This window comes from Pseudonaja textilis, chromosome 2, assembly GCF_049901715.1.
Source record: "Pseudonaja textilis isolate UNSWEBS1 chromosome 2, rPseTex1.2, whole genome shotgun sequence".
Classification (NCBI taxonomy): domain Eukaryota; kingdom Metazoa; phylum Chordata; class Lepidosauria; order Squamata; family Elapidae; genus Pseudonaja; species Pseudonaja textilis.
This window is the reverse complement of record NC_141991.1, coordinates 211104242-211129375: the sequence shown is the minus strand read 5'-3', so window position 1 is coordinate 211129375 and position 25134 is coordinate 211104242. Positions and strand designations below refer to the sequence as shown.

Below are 25134 nucleotides of genomic sequence, written 5' to 3'. Positions count from 1 at the left end.
ATGTCTCCCCTGGTCCTTCTCTTTACTAGACTAGCCAAGCCCATGAGATTATATTGTGGTGGAATTTAATATTTGCTTACTATCTTACAGAAGTGATAATGAAGTATTTATTTATTTGATTTTTCAATCCCTTACAAGATAATAGATATAAGTATAAACATGAGTAAGAATAAGAGGAAATAGGTACGAATAAATGGGGACAATAGGATAGGGATGGTAAGCATGATGGTGCACTTATGCACACCCCTTACAGACCTCTTAGGAATGGGGTGTGGTCAATAGTGGTTAGTTTGAGGTTAAAGGAGTGGGGGTTAGAGGATGTAAGGATATAGAGGTTAGAGGATTCCCCATCTTATATTTGTATTCAACTTTCAGGCATAAAATTGTCTTTAAAGGTTCACTTTATTCTCATAGCAAGCTTTTTTTTAAAACAATGGAATGTAAAATAGTGATCTTTTGAGCTTTTAAGTTTTCTAAACAAGAGGATTAATTCTACCTGATAGATATGACAAGGTGGACCTGGGAAATTAACATAATAAAATGGGGGGCGGGGTTTGAATCAAAACTGAAGGACAGTGCTGAAACATATATTGAACAATGAACAGAGAGAGGGTAATAGTAAGATTTGCAGAAACAAAATCTATCATAATTCTTTGATTGTTCTGAGCAGGAAAACTCATTAAATAGATATTTACATTATAGTCCTCAGCTGGTTTTTCAAAGTCCGCTCTTTATGGAAATTGTTTTGGGGAAGCATTAAATAAAATGGACAGGATATTAAAATTGTCAGTATTCGCACAAAAATAATCACCAGAATTTTTTTTTTACAAGATAGCAGAATAACAAAACTGGTAATTTAGAAATACCAAAATAGTCTGTGACTGACAAGAGAGATGGAGAAGCAGATAATGTGGCCTTTAAAAAATAGCTAAAAATGATGAAGAACTTTCAATCATAGTTATCTGAGGTTTACAAATTTGTCCAGCTCTCATCTTTAACTAGATTATTTTTTTCCCATGTTTTTGAAAGGTTATTGCAACTTGAAAACATCTTATCCAGTTGGCTTCTTGGTGTTCTTCAAGCTTGCTATAGATAATATCCACAATGCATGAGGAAATAAATTTTTCTGGTTACCTATATATGGTAGCTTGTCCTTCTTGACTTGATTGAAATACAGGTAGTCCTTGATTTACGACAACTGAGCTCAAAAGTTCTGTTGCTAAGTGAAACATTTGTTGAGTTTTGCCCCAATTTATAACCTTTCTTGCCACAGTGGTTACCTGAATCACTGCAGCTGTTAAGTTAGTAACATGGTTGTTAAGTGAATCTGGTTTCCCCTTTGACTTTTCTTGTTAGAAGTTTGCAAAAAGTGATCACATGACCCGTGACACTGCAACTGTCATAAATGTCAGTTGCCAAACATTAAATTTTGATCACGTGACCACAGGGATACTGCAACAGTCATAAATGTGAAAAATGATCATAAGTCACTTTTTTTCAGTTCCACTGTAACTTTGAATAGCCATTAAATGAACTGTTGCAAATTGAAGACTACCTGTATTGTTTCTTCCTTGAATAGGGTATTTTTTTTATTTTTCCTATGTGTATGGTACTGGTTCCTACTTATCTGAATGCTATGTTGGTTAATCATTTAGGAAGGATGTATTTAAGAATATCTGCCCCTTTCTTTGACCCTTTGGTTACATTCTTTTTTGAATTGTTTACAGATGGAGCTTAATTCCATGTATTTATAATAGTTGATTTGTCACCATATATACCCACATACAGTATATGGTTTTATCTATTCCATATGCTGGGTGATGAGGGTTGGAAATCATCTTAATCTCCAGCCATCAGCAAAAAGGATGACCTTTGTAGGTAAATAAATTTTTTTTTCCATTTTATCATTTCAAATACCTAGCCTACTTTTAAATAAAGTCCCATCTAGTTCAAAGAAATCACTTTTTTACAACTCCTAGAGCTAAAAAATAAACCATCAATTTCCAGAAAAGATGTCTCAGACTCAATGATTCTGACACAAATATATTATTTTAACAGTTTAAACCGAAACAAGTTGGCTAAAGAAAAAAAAGTAAAATTATTAAGAACACAAGGAAGTTAATTGACTTGGGAAGCTAAAATTTAACAGTCAACTTAATACCTGTACTAAAGATGCATGCACTAAAAACATGGCATAATAGCTGCAAGCAATCAGGAGATCCTTAGTAGAGCATTATGAACAATATGGCCTGATAGTCCAATTAATAGTAAAGTAATTCTCAGTTATCTCCAACAATAAAAATAAGACCCCAAATTTTTAAAAAAATCTGGATTTGCAACTATGTATTTTTCTTTAAAAGCCTTCATATGGACTTCTCAATTGAACAGGTGTGTTCTATACAATAGGCTTGTCTAGACTCTAGAAGCCCCAACTACTGCAGAATTGTGGGGGTTATGACAGAGTTAAGTGTAAGGTAGTTCAGTGTTTCCTTCCTAATGCAATTTGCAGCTATGGTTTGGAACAAAAGTAGCCCGAACCTTGAAATAGTATTTTTCAATTGCATGCCAGTGAAACAACAGAACAACCCATTCCAACCTACGACGGTTTCTGAAAGATTAAGTCAAAGTCTTCAGCGCATTTATACTGAAACATAAAGAGGCTCCTGCTGAATTCAGATAAGGCTCATTCAATATATTGTAACCTTTAAGAAACTCCACTGATGTGTTACACCCAAAACTTCCAGTTTATTACATCATCAGGGTTATAGGGGAAAACCAATACATTCCCGCGTCGGTCCTTCTGCCACCACGTTTCTTCCCTGAGCTACTAAACCATTTCACCTTAGACGAGGAGAGGAAATCAAATCCAGCCCTCCCCACTCGTTGGCCCGCCCCACCCAAGCGATTCAACCAATAGCCTTTCCGCTCTGAAGCTCGAGACCACCACTTTCGCCTCCATTCATTGGTGTACCGACCAGCAACCTCTCCTCTCGCCGAGCGGTCTGGATGGCGTGCGGATTGGCTCCCGGCGGGTGAGCTGCTTTGGAAGCCGATTGGTTGTCGGCAGCGGGAGAAGGAAGCGAGGATTCGCTGCGGCGCCCGCCCGTGACATAGGCGGGGCGGGTGGCAGGCGTATTGTGGTGGAGGGGGCTCAGCTTGTCAGGTAGGTGAATGTTGTGCTCGGGGTCTGTGGTGCCGCCGGTGGGGTTTTGTGCTTGGCGAAAGCCAGGCGGAGGAAGGGTGCGCGGCAGGGGCCCCTTCGAAGGGTGCCAGGCTTGGGAGAGGTGCGGCGCCTAGGCCGGACGAGTGGGCGGGGGCGGCGCCGGGATCGCTTTCGAGGATAAAGGAAGGAAGCGGGGCAAAAGGGAGGCGCTGCTGCTGTGGCGGCCAGCAGCGGGGCTTCTTTGGGCAGCATGATGCTGCCGAGTCGTGGGCCCCCACCCTCGGTCATCTGGTGGGGGGGAGGCGATCTGGCGTTCCCCGCTCGGCCTTGCGTCCCTGGGCCGGCGGTTCCCCTCCTCCGCCCAGTCGTCCTCGGTTCCTCGACCTGGTCACTTCGGAAGTGAGGTGATAGGGACGGCACTTGGATTCGCTTGAGATGGAGTTTTCGGACTTTCGGCTTACGCAGGCTTCGGAGCTCCCTCGCCGCCTCTGCCCTTTTGCTGATTTCTGGTTTCCCTGCTTGTCGTTACCCACCATAGCTGGCTTTGGGCATAACACCGAACACTTTAAAGGTGTTGTCGATGGCAAGATTGTCTGGGGACGGGAGGTTAAAAGACATAAAGAATTGGCTGGAATTGGGCATGTCTAGTTTAATGAAAAGAAGGGTTAAGGGTTACTGATAGCAGTCTTCCAATATCTCAGGAGTTGCCACAAAGATGAGGGAGGCCAACTGTTCTCCAAAGCACCTGAAGAAGCAATTGGTGAAAACTAATCAAGGAGAGAAGCAGCCTAGAACTAAGGAGAAATTTCCGGACAGAACAATTAATCAGTGGAACACCTTGCCTCCAAAAGGTGTGAATGCTCCAACACTGGAAGTTTTAGAGAAGAGATTAGACAACTATTTGTCTGAAATGGTATAGGGTTTCCTACCTAACCAAAGGGTTGGACTAGAAGACCTCCAAGGTCCCTTCTGTTATTCTATTCTGTTCTGTCTTTATGAAGAGGCTGGGATTCGTTTTCACTAGTCAGAGTTTGGCCCACTGGAAGTTTGAAGGAAGTAGAGCCATCCCTTCCCGTGGAGGTTCTTTTATATAATATTTATATAAATATAATGTGTATGTGTAAAAGTTGCTTTATTTGCTCCATTTCACTTGGCAAGGATGCAGTTGAAATCTAGTTTGGGGTGGGGGAGAGAGGGATACAAAAGAAAATTTATGTACACATGAACTTACACAGAAAACTGTATTAAATTACTTTTGCTTGTGTACAATAGTAGAAGCTTGGAATTATTTAAAAACCCAAGATTTTCACATTTCTCCAAGAGGCCATTATATGTTGAAGGAAGCAGTCTTACAGTTCATATTTCAATACTTGGCCTAGCAAAAACATTACTTCTTAATGGTTGAATTTTATAAATTGAGTGAATAGATGTAAGAGTATCAGCTATTAGGAGCTGTTAGTTATCCATGAAGCTTAATATGTTGGTTCTGTTGTAAGAATAAGGGAGGGGGGCAAGAGGGATGTTACTTTAAATTGCATGGGTCCTTAAATGTGTGTTTTCTGAGAGTACTGCAGCTGTGGAAGTCAAACACCTGATTCCAGAAACAGCTGAATGACCCTAAATGATTTTTTCATTAATATGACAGTTTTAATTGCTAAGATATATATTTATTACAGCAATAAACATTTTCTACTTATTAGAGTATGGCGGAATAAATGTTGGATCTTTTATTGTCTTCATGGAAAAGTGTAGAATGCTTCACTGCGTGAGATTAGAGTTGATTAGATTGATTAGCAAATGTTGCATTATAAAAGCTTTCAATTCAGTCCCTAGAAATTTTATGAAGTCTAGTAGAACTGATACCTGAAATTCCATATACAATATTGAGTTAAATGGGATGATTGCTTATTGGATACCTTTTTTAATGTTTGGAATTCTGCAGAATACATAATCTTAGAAGAAAACGTAATACAAAATATGTGAGCTTTTGTTGGCAATTTTATTTAAGATGTCATTCCTTGTCATAATCATCCTGAGGGGTAAAATGTTTTAGCACCTAAATGGGATTTCCTAAATTATAGAAATATATTTGTACATTACAACTTTAAACCTTAAATTACTGAATTGTGCAAACCTACATATGTAGTTGATCCAGGTGTACAATCATATGGGAATAAACTTAAGAGTTAAAACAGGGAACATAATATCAGAATCTAAGGGATTTTTCTCCTTTTTAAGCATATTTCTTTTCCTTATCCTAAAACTTTCCCAAAATATCTTGCAAAATTTATTCCCATTTATTTTGTATACTGTAAGCTCATATGAACTTAAATGATGAATCTTTCCAGTATATGTGCATGAGTTTAACTTTTGTTCTACTTTACAAGGTAGTCCTTGGTTAACGACCACTTGTTCAGCAAACAGTTCAAAGTTATGATGATGACAAGTGGTGGTTATGACCTACATAGTCATGAGCTGAGCTCTTGGCAACTGGCTCACAATTAACAAGAGTTGCAGTGCTTAGTACAATCAAGTGATCATGATTTGCAACCTTCCCTGCTAGCTTTCCACAAGCAAAGTCAATGGGGGAGATTGCAAGTTAAAGTCTCCCCTACCTGCCATCTTTCTCCAAGCCTCTTTTCACTTTTGCTGCACTTCTCCAGGGACTTGCGCACCCTACAATAGCACCACTGCATTTTCACTGCACTTCCCTGGTAACCCACGAACCCCTTTGTTCTCTTTCCCAGCTACTCTAAGCCCTGTTGTGCCCACACCATACTTCTGCTCGTTGCACTTCCAGCAGGAGCCACTCTAAGCCCTGCCATGCTAACATCATACCACCCCAGCCACCTGTGCTCTCACTTCCTCCCTTCACATCCAACAGCAGTCACCTGCTATCAGCCTGCCTGTGAACAGCTTGTGACTTGCGATTGATTTTGCTTGTGGGAAGCTGGCAGAAAGTTACAAGGAGATGCTCAGAAAGTATCCCACAATCCACGCTTAACAATTGGCAATGGGGAATGCAGGGATTATTCTCACTAAGTAATGCAATCATGTGACATTGCACTTTACAGCCACATTGCTTAGGAATGAACATTTTGGAACTAATTTCTGTCATAACTCAAGGACTACCTGAATCTTCATTTCCTATATATATTGGAAATTTCCCTGCATCATTAATTGAGCTTCACAGCTGATGTTTATGTTTACAGTCTTTCACATGAAGTTTAGTTTTTAGATGTGCAACAAAAGACTTTCATAAGGATGATGTCCTGATTTTAGAATATTTTTCAGACCTTATTGTATTTTTTAATGTAACTGGAGGGATTCAAAAATAGATTACAACTACATAATGACTTTGTTCTACAAACCTAATTGAGCAATTGTCAATTCAGTCTTCAGTTGCTCCATTTCTATTTAATTGGAACCCCTAATTTTAAATCCACAAATGTGTTAGTGGTTCTACATATACTTACATGGAGTCATGTTAGGTATTTCAAAGGTTGTACAATATATGCATTCAGTGGTAGCTGATTAGACTACTAAATTGGCAGAGGATGGAATTGCTTTCTGAATTTTATATGCTCAATTAAGGTGATAATTACTGTTGTGAGAAATGCATTTTAATTTGCTTTGTTTAGCAACAAAATTTATATTCTGGTTTCAAATCTTTAGGGAAAATGCAGCTTTAGATCACTGTCAAACCTATCAAAGAATTTTGAAGATATGCCAGGGAAGGCAAACAATTCATGGAAAATGAATTTAGAAGAGAACACTTTGACTTAAATGTATAACTGTTAGATCAGTGAACAAGTAATTTCAATTTAATCTTATATTGATGAATGAGTTTTGAGAAATGCCACCTATGCTTTTGTCTAAATTGATAGTTTAGTAACTGAAGTCTCTTTTGTAAGTTAGCTTAGTGCCTTGCAACATAGTTCCCTATTGTATGTTAAGTCATAATACAGTTGTTTGGAGTCTGAGAAAATGTATTTTAAGAACCATTTAGTCTTAACATCAGGGTGTGTGTGTGTGTGTGTTACAAGCTTTATTAAGCCACTGTGTTTGTAACTGGTTGAATAAGCCATCATTTCAATTGACTGATAGCTTTTCCATAAATTATACACTAATATACAAATTTCATAGCCTAATATAAGTAAATGTCATAATGCTATCAGTTTGTCTCAGTGCTTAAGTGAATGCACCATTATAGGAACGTATGAAAGCAAGCCATTTTCTTTACGTAAGTAAAAATATGCACACACTTGAATTGGCTCTTGTTATTCTAATCTTCTATATATATGTAAAAGCTAAAAAACATTCATGCGTCATCACAAAATTTCTAGAACCGTAAAGCCTACAAACTTGAAATTTGGCACATATGTTCCTCTTGGCTTTTAGGTGCTCACTAAGAAAGGATTTTTTGAAATGACCATCAGAGTATTTGTATTTCATATATTATTAACATGCTGTAATGCTAAGGAATTCTACTCCCCCTCCCCACACAAAAAGAAATGCCAAATGCAAAACACAAGCAGAAGAAAGGAGTTTCAGTTTTACTTTCACAGCAGCAAGCTGCTTTACTACAGAACAGTTGAGCTAAGCCACACCCAGGCTCCTTGCTGTCTCCTTGCTCACACAGCAGATACTGTTTGTTTCCAAACAGCCCTCTGATGCTAAGGAGTTCTCCCTCTCCCCACCTGAAAATAAATCTGTTCCAAATGCAAAATGCAAGCAGAGGAGAGGAGTTTCAGTTTTACTTTCATAGCAGCAAGCAGCTTTACTACAGAACAGTTGAGTTAAGCCACAAACTTCTTGTTTCCTTGCTCACACAGCAAATACTGTTTAGGTTTCCAAACAGCCCTCAACTGTCTCACACTGACAGGATACTAGCCAGATGAATACCGATGGAAGCTGGTAGGCAGAGGCACAATGTTTTCCCCTTATTTTCCTCCTCAAAAACTTGCCTGATCACATAGTTTTGTAGCAAAGCTACGTATCCTGCTAGTTATGTAATATGCACCACTGAAATCGCTACGGTAGTTTAGGAAGTTAAGCTAAAAAAGGAGCACATTTTTTCTAAGTGCATCTTCTCTTCCCATTTTAGCATTAAGTTGTTTGAGGCTATACTTGGTTTTCTTGCTGGCAATTATTGGTTAAGGCAAAAAGAGAAAATTAGCTAATTAGAGAAATTGTTAACCAAATACTTCTGGATCTTAATTACAGAATAGACAACACATTAGATCACTTTTTCAGAGATTTTCTCTGAATAAACTCAGAATCAGAGTTACCACAGGCAGGCAAAATAATCGGGAAGCAGGAACAACTTCTGTTTTCCTGTTGGCTTCCCCATTGAGTTTCCTTGTGGGAAGATGTCAGTGAATGACAGTTTCCTTCCTCCCTTCTCTTCTTCCTTACCTTCTCTTCCCAGCAGGTAGATATGTGGCTGCTGCTAGGTGGAGGAGGAAGTAAGAGATTGTACTAATGGCTGGAAACATTGAAAATGAAAATCATGTGACCACAGCAGCACGGTAATAGCACTGTAGCAGCAGCTGCCACAACTTTCCCAAATGTCACTCCATCCATAGTAATGGGTGCCAACATTCTGTAAGTAGCCCATTTGAGGTACATTGATATCTCCTAATTAAATGTTACAAATGCAAGAGTTTTAGTAGCGTATAGATTACAACAGTTCATACTGGCTTGTGGAGTCAGAATATCATCACATGAGCTAAATAGGTTTCCTAAAAGTTACAGCCTTCTCACCTCTCGTTTATAGCATGAATATTAATGAATTTAAACACTCAGAAACTTGATATAAGTACCAATATAACAAAAGTGAAAAAAATTGAAAATTGTGGGAAATATGTATTCTTAATTTGAAAGCAGAAGCATTTTCAAAAGAGCATTTTCTTTGATGTATCTCTAAATAATCAAACTCTAGACTGTTTAAACTATGAAAGTTAACAACACTACACTAAATATATATGGAAAGCAGAAGGCTACTAATTCAAAACTTTTAATATGGACATAATGGGATTCTCGTATGAGCACTGAAAACAACCTATTTGCTACATTTTCATTAACTTGGTTTACTTTCAAAAGCTTTTTGGAAGCCCTACATTAAACATGCTGCAATAGTGAAGTTGCAAAGCTGAGCTACCATGTGAAAAGTAATCAATTTAAGAACAGTTAATGTACAAGGCATAATTGTGTTTTCCGTCACTTGTTTTATAGGACTTTTGAAGAGCTTTTAGGATGGAAGATTCTTAAATTGACAGCAGTATAAGGGATTGCATGAAATTGAATTTTTTTCTAGTGAGTACGCTGCATACAAATTATTGCTAAATAACAATGAAAATATAGTCTTGACCTAACAGATGGAAAAGCAAAGAAAAGCAAGAGGCATGTCTAGGCTTCAGATGTCATTCAAGAGAATACAGTCCCATCAATACTTACATATTATCTGGATTTGATTTCAACTGTGATTTTCTCCATTACCAAACCTTATAATAATGTTCAAGAGAATTGAACGCTTTCTTAGGAATGAGTATCACAGATTATTATTATTTCTTAAATTTATTTGCTACCTATCTGGCTGTGGGACTTGAGGTGGCTTACAGCAATATAAAGTAAGAAATGAAAAGAGTATAAACGGAGCAGAAGTAAAACAGAACAGTAAACAATGAAAAAGAACACAATGAGAGTATATCAGTATGATAAAAGATTGGCAGGTAGATGAATAGAATACTTACTAGCTTGGTAGAATTCTTGTCATGCTCTAAATCAGGTATCAAACTCATGGCACAGATACTGGCCACCGCCACCCCCGGTTTAGCAAGGGGAAAAAGTTGTGATACATCTTGTGACGACAATGAGACACAAGTTTGACACCCCTGTTCTAAATGATTATGCAGATAGAAACAACAAAGTAGCATTTCTGCCTACTCCTTTGACGGCTTTCACTGGCATAATAAAAAATATTGGCTAATTGGGCCCATTGCTTTCCATCAAATCATTCAAAGAAGGAACCCAGATAATAGAGTAAATTTCATGCTGCAAGGTAGAAACATTTTTTTTATCATGCTTTAGATTTTATTTTGTTTGATAACTATCAAGGAAGATTATTGAGAACTAGAAAGCTCTGCCTTCTCGTAGAAGGCTAGAGGTAGTAATGAACATTCTTTTCCTTTATCTTCCAAGTTTCTGCCCTCGGATTAAAAAAAATTCAATTATCTTTTCTCAGTAATGGTTTGCTTTGTTCCAAATAAAGGTGAGCTTAAATATTTTAAAAAAATGTTTTTAGATACAATAAGTCTGTTCAGAAATAAGATGTCTATTGTATATGACTGCAACTGTGCAATTTTTTTGGCAGCCTGATGAAACAAATTTGCTGTTATATCTTTTTAGGTTAGTTTTTCGAATTCTCAAATAATTCATTTAAATTTACTAATCAAAGCTGAACTTAACTTAGTTTCTTCTAACAGCAGGAAATGCACAAAGGAGTTTAACTGCCTTCCTCAACACAAGAGGTGGCCACTATATACCTGCAGTGTGTTGACGAAGATTGTCAGTTATCATTCATATGTGCAGCACTCAAACTATTCAAAGCTAAGCCAATAACACAACTTCTTTATAGTGCACAGTTGGGCTCCTTTTCCAATTTTGTGCTGTTAGAAGTTGTTCTTTCAAATTTTGAAGGTCAGCCCTTCAAATCCCAAAAGTGGAGGCTAGAGTTTAGATGATCGTATTCAACTATTGGCTCAAACTATTCTTTTTTTTCCTGGTTTCACCCCACAAACTATGGAGTAATGACTTTCATTTCATATGGAAGAAAGCAGTGACAACTAAAATCTCATCCTTGGACGTTTCTCCAGGTTTCTTACTCAGCATTGGATACAACTACACCAAAGCTCTTATTAAATAGCATATAGCACCAATTGGATGCAGCCAGATCTCCAATCTTTATTGCCAGTGAACCCAACAGGTATTTGCTTCTCCCATGATATACTTAACCTTGGAATACCTACCCACTGCAGGGCTTTCATTCTGTCACAGGGTCATGCCCATCCCTCAACTGTCCTTGAAGGCAAATTCCTAACCTACACAGGCAATGATCCTGTGACACTGTCCTTGTCCAGTGCCTGTACTACAGAGACATTTGCACTAGCCTCATCTCACAAATAGTGTATAAATACTTAGGGCACACAGGACAATTTTACACTTTCATGCTGCTTGCAGACACTAATCCTGCTACCACATACAATATTGCTGATTCTGTGCAGCAACTATCAAAATTCATCAGATGTGCCTTGGGCTTCATACAAGCCTTAATGAGTACTTGGTTTGTTAATTGCATGTTTTATATTATGAAAGGTTTAGTTAGCTGCATACAGTATTAATCTTTGTTTTTTAATATATTTATCCCTTTTATAATTTTTTAGATTTGTGTTTTTTTATAAGATATATATTATTTTGACTTTTATGTATTTTATTAAAAATATCTGTTTGAGTTTTACCCTTCCATGCTGGTCTATGACCACAACAAAGGTTTGATTGATACTTACCTTTCTCTTGTCATTCAAGGTTGCCAAGGTGTTATATTTTTAAGCAGATTTGTCATAAATATCATGACTTTTAGTTTGTTTAGTTTATTAACAAAAAATAATAATAATCCACAAATAAGCATGCAATCTTTTCAGAGAATTTGGGATATTCCACTTGAAGTCTTAATTCCCACTGAGTACATTGGGGCTTCATTATTAAATACTTATTGGTTAGATTTGTATCTTCATAATTTTTCACCTTAGCAACCATTCTATGAATAGTCTCAGTTATTTCAGAATAATATTCTTTGGTGTGTCAAGGTATTCCATTCCAAATAAAAGCATTTTATTTCAACTTTTGTTTCCCCAGGGTTGTATCAATAATTCTTCCTGAAATACTTCAGATGACTTTCAACTTTAGAGTAGAAGACAACAAATTCAAAATAATCTCCCTTCCCTTGCATGTCCAAACAGATGATCTGATATTGCTCACCCACATGTAATTACTTAGATGTCTGTATTTCCTGGCATAAAAAAGTCTGTGAATCAGAAGAAAAAAATTAGCTGGAATAATTCTATCAAGAGGAGTCGGGAAAATAAATTTCAGAAATTGTATTTCTCTCTCCCTCTTTTTTTTTACTACTTTGTAAATTTCTAAATCTACTGATAAAAATACCAAATCCAGTTTAAACACCAGGCTGATAGTGTGACCAACCATAAAAATATGCAAATGTTATTTTCAATTTTATTTTAGTGTCTTTTTATGTACATAAAAACTATATTTTGTAATTCATATCTATGGCTATATACCAATATATACAGTACTTGAAAATAAATAATATTGAAAAGAGCAGTGTTTACTTTTGAATAAACTACAAGTTTATACTTTACTATTTATTTTATTTTTATTTTATTCTTTACCTTTACTCTCAGGTGTTGATCTAATCATATAAAGCTATAAATGTCTCCCCTGTGCTTATATACCTCAAGTGTTCTGCTGTGAAGAGTGTCTTACAAATAATCTTGTCAAAGTCAGTGAGAAAAATGTTGGAGAAATAAATTACTTCACTATCCTAATTACAGGTCACACCCAACTGCTGAAAGTTAAAATAAATAATCTGGAAAGGTGATCAGTTTTCAGTTGCAAACGGCATTAGTCGGTGTCTCTAAGTATGGCAGTTTCTTCATGTACATATAGTGATAAGAGCTGTTTCATTAGATTGTAATCAGTTTTATTTTCTTTTTAAACTTGAGTTTGCAGGTAGATGAATAAGGTACAATTTTGGTTTTTAGTTTACAGTTGAGCTCTTATTTCCTTTTGTAATAGGTAAGATGAAGCTCTCAAATTAGAGAAAGACATGGTGAGAAATTGAAAGGATATTTAAATATAGAGCGAGGTAAAATCTTTTTTTTTAAAGATAGTTAGGAGATTCAGCTAGGATAAATTCTGGATTTTTATATATTTGTTAATTGGGTAGATCACCAGGGATGATTTAAAGTAAAAAGTCATATGCAGACTATAATAACTTCTTTAAATATAAAGAAATAGTTAGTCAGATTTGTTAAATTTAATTTCTGCCCATCTCACCCTGGGGCAACTCTGGGTGGCTTACAACAGCAAAATGGGAAAAATGATGAAAAATGTAAACATAACAAAAGCAAAGTAATGAAACAATAAAAACAATATAAAATCTAAAAAGTACAATATGAAATCTAAAAAGATGGGTGGAAGGGGAACAGGAAGTGCAGAGGGGAGGTAGGTTCAGCTAATGAGTCCAGTGACCACCTCCAGTGTGCTACTCCCCTGTTGGATCCTTAGGTCAACTGGCAGAGCCAGGTCTTCAAGCCCTTGTAGAAGAATAAAAGGGCAGGGGCAAACCTCGCTCCAGGGGCTAGGAAGTTCCAGAGGGGCTGTCGCTACAGTAGAGAAGGTTTTCCTTCTGGATCCTGGATCCGGAGTTCCTTGATTGACGGGATCTGCAGCAGGCTCCTCTGCTGGCAGGAGTAGAGTGGGCTTGTTTTAATGGGGGAAGATGCTTGAATTTTGAGGACCTATAACTTCAAACAGTTGCTGAACCAATTTGTAACAAGTTGTAACTCGAGGACTACTTGTATAACAAAAGCAGTATTATTTAATAATCTAGGTCATTTCAACAAATTACTACTGGTAATTTCATTGTTTTATCCTAATAACTTGGGTGATTTTTGAATATATTTTAATGCACTTGGTTAATTTAATTGTCCTTGTAGTGATAGATAATAGGTTATTGTCTTGTTACCCCCCAAAAACCACTTTTATCCATTTTTAAAAATAATTTACTCAGGTTTGGGAAGCGCTGCCTTATAATCTTCCATGCAGCCGTGTAATTTAAGGATTTTATTTTTGAACAATTCGGCCTGAAAGCCTCGCTGAGGTATAGCAGCAAATAAGCCAAACAATTGCTTTTGGAGTCATAATAATCAAGAACATCTTGAAAAACACTAAAAGTTTGCTGTTGCGAATCAGCATGTTGCAATTAAGAGGGAGCAGTGCTTTTGCTAACACCCCTCCTCGTTTCAACATAAATGGCAAAAATAGTTTTAATATAATTTTAGAGCCATGACAAAAAATTGGGGACCATAGCAGTCTGTCACTTTCTAAAGTTGATATTTCAGAAGGTATTACCCTTATAGATGACGGGTCCCCAACCTCTGGACTATGGCCCACTGGTGGGCTCTGAGCTGTTTGCAACTGTGCTGTGGAAATGGTGAGCATGTGCACACATTCCCACTTGCACGAGCAGTGGGTAAGCATGTGCACGCATGTTCTATTTGCATGAGCAGTGGGCATACAAGAATGCCGTTTGTGCAAATGGAGCTGGTCTGCAAAGCTGGAAAGACTGAGAAACTCTGCCTTAGTTGACAAGTGGGAAACAGAAAGAGAAAATTGTAGGTCTGCATATTATTGACTTTGCCCTTAAAGAGTAGATCCCAAAAATATTGTCATAGAATTTAATAAAATTTAATGATTATGTGCCATCAACTCAATGTCAACTGTGACAATGTGAACTTCATCTAGTGATCATATATAGATCACGGGTGTCAAACTCGATTACATCATGTGGCATATTGTGACGTCTCATGACAGTTTTTGCCTTTGCAGAGCCGAGGTGTGCGTGGCCTGCACATAACCAGTGGTGGGATTCAAAAAAATTTACCACTGGTTCGGTGGGCGTGGCTTGGGCGCACTTTGCACATATGCACACACTTTGCACACATGTGCCAAACGTGCACTTTGCACAGGCACAGAAGTGTTTGCCAGGGTGGGTGGGTTCCAACTTACCTCCTGCAAGCCTCACTCTCCCTGTTGCTTCAGCAGCTGCCTTGTGGCACTCTGCTATGCTGCACAAAGCAGCTGCACTTCAAAAGGAGGAAATAAAAGAATATGGGAGCCAGGGTGGATGGGTGGGTCCAACAGCAGAGGGACGGGAATAACAGGTTCGGTCTCTGCTGCTCATTGGCACCATCAGATTAGTAGAACCAGGCCAAACCGGCCCGAACTGGTAGAATACCACCACTACACATAACACATCTGGCCCAAGGGCCCCCAATTTGACATCCCTGATGTAGATGAATGTGAATATTGGATGATATGGCCTTAACTTGATCTTCCAACGTTGTACCTATTGTTGCTATAATTGCTGTAATTGTAATAATTCACCTTGCTGCTAGTTTTTCCCTTTTTCTCTTTTCTTCCATCTTTCCCAATACTACTGTCTATACTTCCTAAGAGAACTAGGTCTTTGTACAATGTGTTCAAATTAGGATAATTTGAGGCTGGTCATTTGTATTGAATTGTTATTTGATTTCGTACAATAGTATTGTATTTTTATATATTGTATTTATAATAATGTTATTTTAATAGCAAATGCTATTTTGAATTATAATTTTAAGGATTCCCAGTTTTTACATATCAATCTGAGCACTTTCATTTGACCTTTGTCTGTCTTAGATATTTTGACCCAATTTTGTTCAGGAAGCAGTTATAAGCATGATAAGAAGTCGGTATAGAGAATTTGGTGTGCTCAAGGATATGATTCTCAGATAAAACAATATAGTACAGAAGTTTAATGGATTTGTGCATGTCCTACCTGAAATAAATGCCCCAGATGTAAATGCTTCTGCTGATATATAGAATTAGCACAGGTAGTCCTTGACTTACAACCATTTGTTTAGTGACCATTTGAAGTTACAACAAGCACCGAAAAAAGTGACTTACGACAGTTTTTCATACTTTCAACTCTTGTAGCATACTTGTCATCACATGACCAAAATTCAGATGCTTGGCAACCGGTTCACATTTGTAATGGTTGCAATGTCCTAGGGTCACCTTTTGCAATGTTCTGACAAGCAACGTCAGTGGGGAAGCCAGTTGCACTTAGCTGTCTTACTACCTTAACAGCTGCAATGATTCACTTTACAACTGTGGTAAGAAAGGTTGTAAAATGGGTCAAAATTAATTTAACAAACATTTTGCTTAACAACATAAATTTTGGGGTCAGTTGTGGTCGTAAGTTGAGGACTACTTGTACTTCATAATATGTACCAGTATCTCATAATATGTGGCTCCCAATTCAAGACCTGTGTCATTGTACGGTTTGTCAAGTGAATCATATACAATTTGTTTTGCAGACTTTAATAAAGTACAGAAAATCTGGAAGTGCTAAGCCAGAAACCCGGAGTGTGAACATTGGAAGGGAAAAACTATCAAAACAATACTTTTTATAAAAGGTATGGGTATATTTTGCCTTTCTGTTATCGAATTTACCTGGAGAATATGATTTTTACTGAAATTTATAGCATGCTCTGTCTTGGGCATTTACCCAGAAAGCTTTTTAGAATGTATCATGATCATATATCATTTTTCATTTGAGTTCTGCTTTTTGGTTCTGTAAAACCTTTCAGCATTTTAATCACCTCATACATGTATGAACCTTGCTAGTAAAAGATATTTACAGCCCCTACTTACAAACATTCTTTTATGACCAGTACTTTATTCTGTATAAAACAAGGAATAATAACTCACACATTGGCATAGTAAGGAATATTATTAATTGCAATTCTGGCAGTGTTTTGAACAATAATGTAATACACTTACAATTCAATTATCACTGCATATGTCTTTAAATGAAAACATCTATTAGTCAAATAATTATACATGATACGTGTTTTTATATTGTGTTTATGTATATGTATGTATGGCATTTGGCTTTGCTCGGGTATTTTCCCACGTCTTAGTAGTTGTGCTTTTAAAGTTGTAGCAACGTTTCAGCAGAATCTCATCTGCCATCATCAGGCTTCTGTATAGTGTTCCTCTATGTACCCGCGGGTACTTACATGTATGGTATAGTGTTCCTCTATGTACCCGTGGGTACTTACATGTATGGTATTCAGCTTTGTTCGGGTATTTTCCCACGTCATTGCAGTTGTGCTTTTAAAGTTGTAGCGACGTTTCGGCAGAATCTCATCTGCCATCATCAGGCTTCTGTATAGTGTTCATCTGTGAGTCAGGCTTTTATAGTGGTTTCAGATTTAAATTTGGGGCAGCCTATTGCTGTGCCAGAATGGTTTTTTCTTCACAAAATTAGTAAGATACTGCACAGACATCACATCAAGACTGCCTTCAAAACAGACAGAAAAATAGCAGCCATCCTTAGAAACCCCAAAGATAAAATTGACCTGGAAAACCAAGGCATATACGAAGTCCCCTGTGCATCATGCCCGGCCACATACATTGGACAGACCAATAGAAGAATAAGTACCCGCCTGGGTGAACACAAAAATGCAGTCAAAAAGCTGGAACACACTTCCTCACTAGTCCAACACATGGAAGCCACAGGTCATAGCATCAACTTCAATGGCACCAAAACCCTAGCCACTATAGAAAACCCCAGCCACAGAATCATCAGAGAAGCCATAGAGATTGAAAAAAGACCAGAAAGAATGAATAGAAGAGATGATTCCACCAGACTGTCAATCATTTGGAAGCCTGCACTCACAAACAAAAAAATCTCCACACCACAAGCCAGGCAAACACCTGGGCACAGACAGATCCCCCCTGATACCTCCAGCTCAAACACACCCCAACCAGGCACCCAGATGAAACCTAGCTTCCTAACTAATGATAGCCGTCCATTTACCCAGAGCCAAGCTGCACTAAAGGCCTCCAATAAAGTAACACAATGTTGCCAGCCAATCAAGAGACAAAAAGAGCCAAAAAACAGACAGGATATATTAGAAACACCAATCAAGCAGAACACAGCGAACTCCAAGACCAATAAACACAGACCAAGACTCCCAACCAATCAGGGTGAAGAAAAAACCATTCTGGCACAGCAATAGGCTGCCCCAAATTTAAATCTGAAACCACTATAAAAGCCTGACTCACAGATGAACACTATACAGAAGCCTGATGATGGCAGATGAGATTCTGCTGAAACGTCGCTACAACTTTAAAAGCACAACTACTATGACATGGGAAAATACCCGAGGAAAGCCGAATGCCATACATACACACACACACACACACACACACACACACATAATCAAAATTATCATCTTATATCAGTAATGACATTTAAGAAAATTGCTTTTTTCACTTCTCCATACAGACATAAACTCAATACATATTTATCTTATACATTCTAATCCTTATCTTACTTTTATTTTCCCACAAAAATGCATGCCAACCTATCAAGAGGTCATGTCCTTCTAATGTTAAGATTCTCTTGTCTCTTAATTTAATTCAATCCTTAATCCAACTCAACACCACTGCCTGATAATAAAGCTTCCATTCTGGTAGTCCGAGACCACCTCTGCTCCTATTATCTTGTAATAGTTTCATTTTAATACGTGGCTGCTTGCCCAAACTTGGATGTCATTTTATTTAGTTCTATAAAAAAGATTTCCCTAATTTAATTCGAATCATTTGGAATAGATATATTAGTTTTGGTAAGGTATTCATTTCCAACGTTGTTATTTTTCCTAAAATAGACAGTTTCAATTTGGCCCATAATTCCAATTCTTTTCTGATTTGCTTAATCAGTTTAACATAATTGTCTTCTTTTAATGATGAACGTCTGGGTGATACCCAAATTCCCAGGTATTTCACCTTTTTTACTATTTGCAGTCCCATTATGGAACAAAATACACAATTTGGTATAGCGGTTAAAGTGCTGGACTACAATGGGACTGTGAGTTCTAGGCCTCCCTTAGGTATGAAAGCTAGCTGAATAACTTCAGGCTAGTCACACTCTCTCTCAGCCCAACCTACTTCACAGAATTTTTGTGGGAAAATAGGGCACAGGAATATTAACTATGTTTGCTTCCTCGAGTTATGTATATAATAATAATGATAATGCAATAACACCAGAGGAACTGCAAAAAATGCACTACTTGGAACATTATATATTTTAAAAAGATATATGGTTGATACCTGGGACACTGTCAGCAACCCATATCAACCATAATGACCAGTTATTGGTATATTTTAATACATTTTAATACATACATTTTAAAATGTTCAGTTGACTGACTTTCATGTTTAATGAATAAAAGAGATAATAGTAGTATAAATATCTGGCTGTGTGACCAAAGATGATAATAATAGCCCTTTGTTCTTATTTTGTGATGTTTACAGATGTGCTGGCAAAAATAACTTTTACTGGTGGCCCTTGATAAATCTAGTGCCTTAAGAAAAAAGATGGGGTTTGGAAATGACCTGAAATATTCTCATGAAGCTTTGCTAAAACTGCAAGATTGGGAGTTACGGCTATTGGAAACAGTGAAGAAATTTATGGCCATGAGAATAAAAAGTGACAAAGAATACGCATCCACTTTACAGAACCTTTGCAATCAAGTTGATAAAGAGAGTACGTCACAATTGGATTATGTCAGTAACGTAGCAAAGGTAATAAAATGTAATTTAATTTAAATTTAAAGTGAATAAAATCTGATAACAATCTACAAATTTACAAATATTGTGGTAAACACACATGACGATTTGTAAGACTGCAGCTGTAAGGATACAATTTCTTGGTTTCTGTTAAGTTCTGTTGACTTGAATAAACATAATTTGATTGTTTATCTTGATGCTAAACTACTTAATGGCTCAGTGTATGTTTTCTGTATGGGACTTGATTTGTTTTATGTTTGAGAATTTCTTTGTGGATTTTTGGGATAAATTATATGCTTCCATTCTGAATTTTGGCCCCAACATTTCTGTTTCAAGTACTTCTTGGTTAACAATAGCAATTAGAATATCTGTTACTAAGTGCTGCAGATATAAAATATAACTTTTGTTTAGTAACAGTAATTGCAGCACTCTTGGTTGCCATTATTAAATTACTGCAGCCGTTAAGCAAGGATATCACATTTTGCCATTTGTAACCTTCTGCCCAGTTTCTCCATTGACTTTGCATTCAAATGTACAGATCACAATCTTGTGATTCTGGGACAGCTAGAACTTGAAATGCATCTGAACAAGACTATACAGATAGTCTTTTCTTAGCTGTGGCAATGAGGACCAGATTTTACTTATTTTTCTGGCCACTACTTTTCATATGTGAATTGTTTTATGAGCCAAAATTACATTAAAAATACAATTTAAGAGGATTTAGAGAATTCTATTCTAAATGCATATGATACAAATATTATGTAACATGTATTTTCAAACTTGGAATTAATAGCTTCTTTTCAGATGTCTCATACTAGCTAAATGTAATCTGCAGTGACTTTTGAGAATTGTTCTGTTTCTTTCCATGTTTACATATACTTTAGTCTTTGTACTTTAAAGTATGTTGTCTTTATGACCCTATATTTGAATTGCTATTTGAACTTGTATTCTTAAATATAGTCAGCTATGTTAGTAATCCTACTGTACTGTGAGCTCTGCCAATAAATACTTAAACATGTCTTATCTTTGGAAAGTTGACATTTATATTTTTGGTTTCTAAGCCAATAATAAATCTCTTTTCATCTCTTTTTAAGTCATGGTTGCTTATTGTGCAACAAACAGAGCAGCTTAGCAAGATCATGAAGACGCATGCAGAAGACTTGAACGCTGGGCCATTACATAGACTTACTGTGATGATTAAAGACAAACAACAGATAAAGAAGAGCTATATAGGTGTTCATCAGCAAATTGAGGCAGAGATGTTCAAGGTATATTTTAAAAGTACATTTAAAATTGTTACACACATTTCATTCACTGAAAATATGTTCAGACTTAGTCTTTGACTGCCAATTCTTATTAACTTCTAAATTTTAGTTATAAGCAAATATATAAATGTGTGAAAAATATGTACAGAAATAAAAGTTTCTTTGCTAAGTTAAAAATGGGAATGCAGTATTACTTCCAATTATTTTTAAATATATTACTTATAGCAAATTGTCATTGCAAATTGCAGTATTTCTAAGCTTTATAGTAAGAAAAAAAAGTCAAATTATGTTTTCAATACTTACATTTTCAAAATCAGAGAATTCAGTTTTCTCTGAAAAGACAATTTTAACCCCAACCCAGGCTCTTTTACAGTAAGAATATACAGATGGGTCTCTGCTGAAGAGTGTTGTTTCCTATCAAAATCATTGTTGTAGGCATTTGTCTCAAAAATAGGATCCATGGAATTACTCAAGCATTGTCTCAGAATATTTCTGCTTAATAGGGCCCCACATAAGGAAATGAAATGTTCCCTTACTGATTTTTCCATGCTTTAGCTTGGTTGTATAGATAATATCTAAACTCTCATAGTATGTGTTGATATACTCATTTCTTTTCTATTTATGTTTTTGGTAGGTTACAAAAACTGAATTGGAAAAATTAAAATCTAGTTATAGACAATTAGTTAAAGAAGTAAACTCTGCCAAAGAAAAATACAAGGAAGCATTATCTAAAGGTAGGTATATAATAGCAATTAAAGTATTATTAAAGTATTAGATTTGATATAAGCCCTAAGACCTTTGAACATGGTAAAATTTATAGAAGCTATACAGTTGGTAGACACTGTTTTGAATACCTAGGTGGAACTGAATGGGAGAAAGAAGGGCTATAGACATGCCACCTTGGGTTCCTTTGCAAAAATCTGAATATACATCCTGACATGTAGCTATTGCAACCATTATTGAATAAATCAGTAACTGGATTGACACATATAGTGCTGAATGATAAACTGTGTTTTATAAATGATATAGTTTCATGCATTATAGCTTAAAATTATATGTATCTAAAGTCATATACTTTACAATTTTGTTTCCCTTACATCTAAACGATAAGAGTTCTAAAATTGTTCTCCTACTGTTTCTTTTCCTTGTGTACCAGTAGGTTTTATAGTCTGTCTCTCATTTGATTCCTTGGAGATAGGTGGCCATACAAACGTAATTAATAAAAAATAATTTACTCAGAGGACCTATTGATTATAAACAATTAAAATATTGCAGTAATATGAGTAATATAATACAATAATAAACAATCTGTGTTTCATCATATAAGCCTCATTCAGAATTTTTTTACTTACAATAGGCTATGAGGCCATTCTAATAATTTATGCATCAAAATTTGTGCAAGTGCTTGTACTAGTTCTTTTTAAGGAGCTACAAGAGGGAGTTCTACAGCAGTTCTCAAGCGTTCTATAAGAGGTTGTTCAAGTAGGAAAATTTGATTTAATTGTACAAGTAGTCTTCGCTTACTGACGTAACTGAGACCAGGAATGTCACAAAGTGACAAGTTGTGAAGTGGAACATTACATAACTATTCCAACTTACAATGGCAGTTTTGTATGATTGCAGGGTCCCTCAATCATGTGATTGTCAGTTGCAACTGCCTGCTGGCTTCCCCATTGACTTTGCTTGCTAGAAGTAGCAATGAAGGTCATAAATGGCAATTACAATGGAACCTCTGGTCACGAATGCTTCTGACCACAACCAAATCGGGTTCCAAACAAAAAATCCACAACATTTTTGAATCAGGTCACAATTCAAAAATCAGGTGGCAATCAAATATGGCCGCGCCCAATTCCCTTGCCGCACCTGATTCCCTTTCCACACCGATTTCCCCTTCCACACCATTTTTTTTTTTGTAAGTGCACGCAGTCAGTCTTGCTTCTGGGCACGACCAAATCAGGTTGCGACCGAAGTTACAGAATGAATTACGGTTGTGACCGGAGGTTCCACTGTATATGCTGCAGCATAAACACAATCACTTGATCCTGCAATGGCTATAATTAGGAGAATTAGTCATAAGCCCTTTTCGGCACCATTGTAACTTTGAATGGTTGCTGAACAAGTGGTCATTAAACAAACAACCATATTATAGCAATGACACTTACATATGCTCACCGCTTAGCCAGTGAGAATCGAACTGCTAGCAGTTGGCAGAATTAGTCTACAATACTGCATTCTAACCACTATGCCACCATGGCTCTTTTTCTATTATATTTTGCATGCAAGTATTTCTTTGTTTTTGAGTATCTTTGATTACATTTTGTTTCCTGCCTTTGTCCTTACCTTAATACTTCTTGTTTTATTTTTCGTGGTTTAAAGTGCTCTACACTTCTATCTAGAGTTAGGCAACAGGTAGCCCTTGCGCCATTTCTCGGGCCATATTCCATTTTTTATAACCTCCCAAGTGTGATTGAGTTCACAGCATCTTTCATTGTCTCAGTTGCAGAAAATCAATGGTATGTAGTTTTAAGGAGAAAAAAACATGAAATCTGTTCTGTAGTGTTACATTTAGCATACTTTATATTATAGCAAAAAAACTCCTACATCTACAAGAAACTAAGAACAAGAAGGAATAGCACTCAATTGTAGCTTGTAGCACTCAATTCTTTAAAGTTAGTATTCTGTTATTCAAATGATATTTATCCAGGGGTGGGATTCAAAATTTTTAACAACTGGTTCTGGGCGTGGCTTAGGTGGTGGGTGTGGCTTGGTAATGTGACTGGGTGGACATGACTTGGTCATGTTATTGGCTGGGCGTGGCCAACTCAATATCACTCACAGCGAGGCATGCATGTCCTCACCTGGTCTCTCATGACTGGGTATGCTGCAACAGTCGTAAGTGTGAAAAATGGTCATAAGTCACTTTTTTCAGTGCCATTGCAACTTTGAATGGTCAATCCACACAAGCAAAGTACCAGCAAAGGAGGGAACTCCAGAGAAGTTCCTGAGACAGGAAGTCTAGTCCTACAAAGAATGTAATAAAGGTTAATGGAGAGGCAGTTTCTGTAAGCAACATCAGAATGTTTCCTTCCTGCCTTCCTTACAGGCTTAGGCCAGTAATTTCTTCTAACAACCCGTTCTCCGAACTGCTTAGAATGTTAACAACCGGTTCTAGCGAACAGGTGCGAACCTGTAGAATCCCACCCCTGTGTTTATCCCTTCTTTGGGCTGTATAAAATATTTCTATTTCAGCCAAGCTAACCATTTCACAGATATGCATTTTTTTCAAAAGTCAGAACAAACAAGCAGTTCCTAGACATAATGTTATGTGTGCCTGACTGCTCAAGTTGTATTTTTGTGTTTTTGTTTTTTTCCTCTTCTGTCTCTTTCACAGAATTTGCAGAGGGGAAAAATAACTTTAATAAACTATCCCTTCCTAAACCACTTTTCACAACGTTTTCCTAAAGATTATTAACCACAGGTTAACAAGCTCAGTTCTGCCACTTTAATTAATTATGCTGCTGTCTGAAATTGGTACAATCCTAATCAGTTTTCAGCCTCCCCGATGTTGGGGAGGGCAAAAATAGGACCTGTGGAGGCCTCCACAGCAGAGGTGGTATTCAACAGGTTCTGACCAGTTCTGGAGAACCGGTAGCGGAAATTTTGAGTAGTTCAGAGAACCGGCAAATACCACCTCTGACTGGAGATTTTATAGCATCCTTCCCCTGCCGTGCCCGCAAGCCATGTCCACAGAACCGGTAGTAAAAAAAAAATTGAATCCCACCACTGCTCCGGAGGCTAAAACATGCCCATTTTTGGCCTGCAGAGTGCTTCTGGACACCGGGGACAGCAAAAACAGGATGCGTGAAGGGTTTGGGAGGCCAAAAACAAGGCCATATTCACTCTATAAGATGCACAGACATTTCTGTCCACTTTTTTGGGAGGAAATGTGTGTTATAGTCTGAAAAATACGGTAATTTAGATTGCAAGAACTTTATACAGAATCAAACTTGCATGAAATAGTTTTACAGGAGTTGGTTAAGTGAGAATCCCCAAAACTGTGTAATTATTTGATATTTATCCCCTTTTTATTGTTTATAAATAACTCAAGGCAACAAACATAACTAATACTTTTTCTTATCTTATTTTCCTCACAGCAAAAATCCTGGGAGGTGGCTTGGGTTGGGCGGGTGGGGGGGTGGGGGGAGAGAGAGAGATTGACTGTCCCAA

At 37.0% G+C, this 25134-nt stretch overlaps 1 protein-coding gene across 9 annotated transcripts in view; it reads left to right on the top strand.

Annotated features, from left to right (window-relative positions):
- Positions 1-3101: 3101 nt before the first annotated feature.
- The window catches only part of FER (FER tyrosine kinase), a 129555-nt gene continuing 107522 nt past the window's right edge, over positions 3102-25134 (top strand). For 2 of the 9 annotated variants that reach the window (XM_087926986.1, XM_087926980.1), the window contains exons 1-6: positions 3102-3163; positions 8595-8770; positions 16381-16479; positions 19388-19657; positions 20737-20910; positions 21542-21641. In XM_087926986.1, the coding sequence (XP_087783112.1) occupies positions 19451-19657; positions 20737-20910; positions 21542-21641 (481 nt within the window). In that variant the 5' untranslated portion in view covers positions 3102-3163; positions 8595-8770; positions 16381-16479; positions 19388-19450. Of the gene's footprint in view, positions 3168-3864; positions 4015-8594; positions 8771-9400; positions 9482-11040; positions 11151-16380; positions 16480-19387; positions 19658-20736; positions 20911-21541; positions 21642-25134 lie in introns of those variants that run through there. The other 7 variants (XM_087926985.1, XM_087926983.1, XM_026719707.2 and 4 more) reach the window with 5 other exon arrangements.